The following is a 2,499-nucleotide window of genomic DNA, read 5'->3' as shown; positions in this document are numbered from 1 at the left end:
GGATCGGTTCTGTTATTACCTCCATCCTAACCAACGTGCTACACTGTGTTAACAATCCTCAGGTTGGAGCCTGTTATCATCGAGCTCGAACGCCAGCGAGCACCAGTGGTCGTTATATCCCACCAGGTAAATTGCTACCGTTGATGAAACTCTCTTGTGCAGAAGCGCTGATCTTTTTTCGCGAATACGCAAAGCTTGCGTATCATTCATTGATCAGAAGCGCTGATCTTAAAATGTCTATCTTATTTATAGGCCGTATTACGAGCGCTGTACTCGTATTTTGCGGACAGGCCTTTGAGGGAAGTTCCAGACATGGAGGTAACATGGCATTTTGATCTTCTCTTGTTGCATCAACACTGTATCTGAAAACTGGCAAAAGCATTGCTAAACCAATTGAACACATTTCTAATGTACCCTAGATGCCACTCCATACCATAATCGAGATACAAATGGGCGTCACCGGCGTCGAGGAGAAGAGGTACAAGCTCATGGATTGAGAATCTGAGATGCAGGTAGGCTCAGCACAACAGCAAGTTCCGGATTGTCTGTTCCAGATACAACCATACAGACAGTATATACATACAGTTAACTCAATACAGTAACCAGCTATTCATCTCTCCTCTCCGGACGGCGTGAAAGTAAGACTAACCCCCCCGGTGTAAAATATTCGACCAAAAACACCTATTGGTCACTGTAAAAGAAAACATATAGTACCGCTAATAAGTAACTGTAAAAAGATACTGTACCAGAAGATGTAACTGCTGGTAATGATAAGAAAAATGCAGGTTCATCTTGAAAGTAACAAGTCAAAGGATTGTTCCCTGTCCTCCTCTGGTTTCCCTGTGGCTGATGTCAGTGAACGAAATGCACGATCACTGCTCACTTGGACTCTCGGGCCATCATGAGACGGACCTACCCACCAAGCTGTGGACCGCCTCTGCTGTGCTGTTCCCGTATCCATGTGAGGACACGAGACGTTTCAGTTTCTTGCTCCAGAAACCCGGTGGCACGGGGCGCAGCAGTGTGCCAAAACCTCCCACGATTTCATGCGGCACTACGAAGGCTGTAGGGGCCGGACGGACGTATGCTTGGCTGGCTGGTCGCCACAAGTTGCCAATAGTTTTTGTGCAGAAAGGTATGTAGGCAAGCCATAGTTTATGTGGCGAGCAAAAGGCGGCATTTGACGTCGATGGTACGTCGATGACATGTGGGGTATGCTGGCATTGAAACGCAGCGCAGGCACGAGTTCGTTGAAGATAACAAAATCTGCAACTTGTGAGAAGAAACCGAGACACTCGTTACCCGCTGCCTTCGGATATATAGTACATATGGTTCAGTCGCTGGTCACTGGACTGCCATATGCATGATTGCACACTGCACCGTGCCCACCAGCATCCAGCCATGTCGCCGTTTGCGCCTCCATACAACACCAACGTCCTCCTGGCTGCTGTGACCGCGCTCTCGGCGGCAATCGCGTTCGTCGCTGCGCTCCACCTCTACGCCCGGTGCTTCCTGCAGCATCGTGCCACCACCACCGCCGCCGCATTGAGCAACCCTCACGCGCTGGCGCTGGCGCTGCAGCGGCCGCCGGACGGCTACGAGCTCGAGGTGATCACAGTGGATGCCGTGTGCGCGCCGGAGCCCGCTGGGCTGGGCGCCAAGGAGCTCGGCGCGCTGCCGGTGCTCGTGTGGGAGTCTTCGTCTGCCAAGGTGTCGGCCGCCGCCGTCACTGAGCATTGCGCCGTATGCCTTGGGGAGATGGAGGACGGCGAGCTGGGGAGGCTGCTCCCGGCGTGCAGCCATGCGTTCCACGTCGGGTGCATCGACGCGTGGCTCCGGCTGAGCTCCACGTGCCCGGTCTGCAGGTCGGCGGTGAGGACGCAGGAGGATGGGGCGGCGCCGGTGGCCTGAGTGGCTGGCCCCGTGAGCTAGCTAGAGCTGCCGAGTGCAGTGTACATGGGTAAACTATAGACGGCTGGCATGGTGTTTCTCTTCTTTTTGTTTTGTCTTGTTAAGGTTATTAATTCCATCTGAGTTCTGGGGATTACATGCTGGAATTTATATGAAACAGTACAAATCGAATAAATCTCCCAGGAAAAACCGCGTGCTCGGAACCACACTCAGATGATCCTAGAAGAAATGCAATGTTCCTGGTTCATTCCTGAATAAACTTACTGGTTCTCGAGCTTCATTATGCAAAAAACAATTGTGAAAAGTCCAGGTAAAAAATAAAATAAATCGGGTTTTCTCTGATTTATATTAAGATAAACGAGAAACTACAGTCTCGTCACAACACACCATCTACCTACAAAAGCACCCAATTAAATGTAAAAAAATCCAAACATCCCTGGACTGAAAACCTTTACTGCATGTTCTCAAAAAAAAAAAACTTTACTGCATGGAACCTACATCTAAGATTGTAGCCCTAAACTCTTTATTATTTTTCTCTTTCTTATATGTTACTCCCTCCGTTCAAAATGAATAATCTTATATTTTGGG

General features: G+C 49.7%; 2 protein-coding genes across 2 annotated transcripts in view; both read left to right on the top strand.

The window, feature by feature from the left end:
• LOC119327441 (6-phosphofructo-2-kinase/fructose-2,6-bisphosphatase-like) overlaps positions 1–798 on the top strand; it is a 13,551-nt gene extending 12,753 nt beyond the window's left edge. The window contains exons 21-23 of the mRNA XM_037600553.1: positions 63–126; positions 253–318; positions 420–798. Of these exons, the coding sequence (XP_037456450.1) occupies positions 63–126; positions 253–318; positions 420–497 (208 nt within the window). The 3' untranslated portion in view covers positions 498–798. The remainder of the gene's footprint in view (positions 1–62; positions 127–252; positions 319–419) is intronic.
• A 142-nt stretch (positions 799–940) lies between these two features.
• Positions 941–2,064, top strand: LOC119327450 (RING-H2 finger protein ATL63-like). Its single transcript, XM_037600566.1, has one exon. It carries the CDS (start codon positions 1,360–1,362, stop codon positions 1,909–1,911), a length of 552 nt encoding a protein of 183 aa, XP_037456463.1. The 5' UTR covers positions 941–1,359; the 3' UTR covers positions 1,912–2,064.
• Positions 2,065–2,499: the final 435 nt, after the last annotated feature.

This window comes from Triticum dicoccoides, chromosome 1B (genome assembly GCF_002162155.2).
Source record: "Triticum dicoccoides isolate Atlit2015 ecotype Zavitan chromosome 1B, WEW_v2.0, whole genome shotgun sequence".
Lineage (NCBI taxonomy): Eukaryota > Viridiplantae > Streptophyta > Magnoliopsida > Poales > Poaceae > Triticum > Triticum dicoccoides.
This window is presented reverse-complemented; position numbering and strand designations above follow the sequence as displayed.

Bases quoted from the DNA above. Each gene is read 5' to 3' on its own strand.
- LOC119327450 (XM_037600566.1), top strand. From the start codon at position 1,360: ATGCATGATTGCACACTGCACCGTGCCCACCAGCATCCAGCCATGTCG.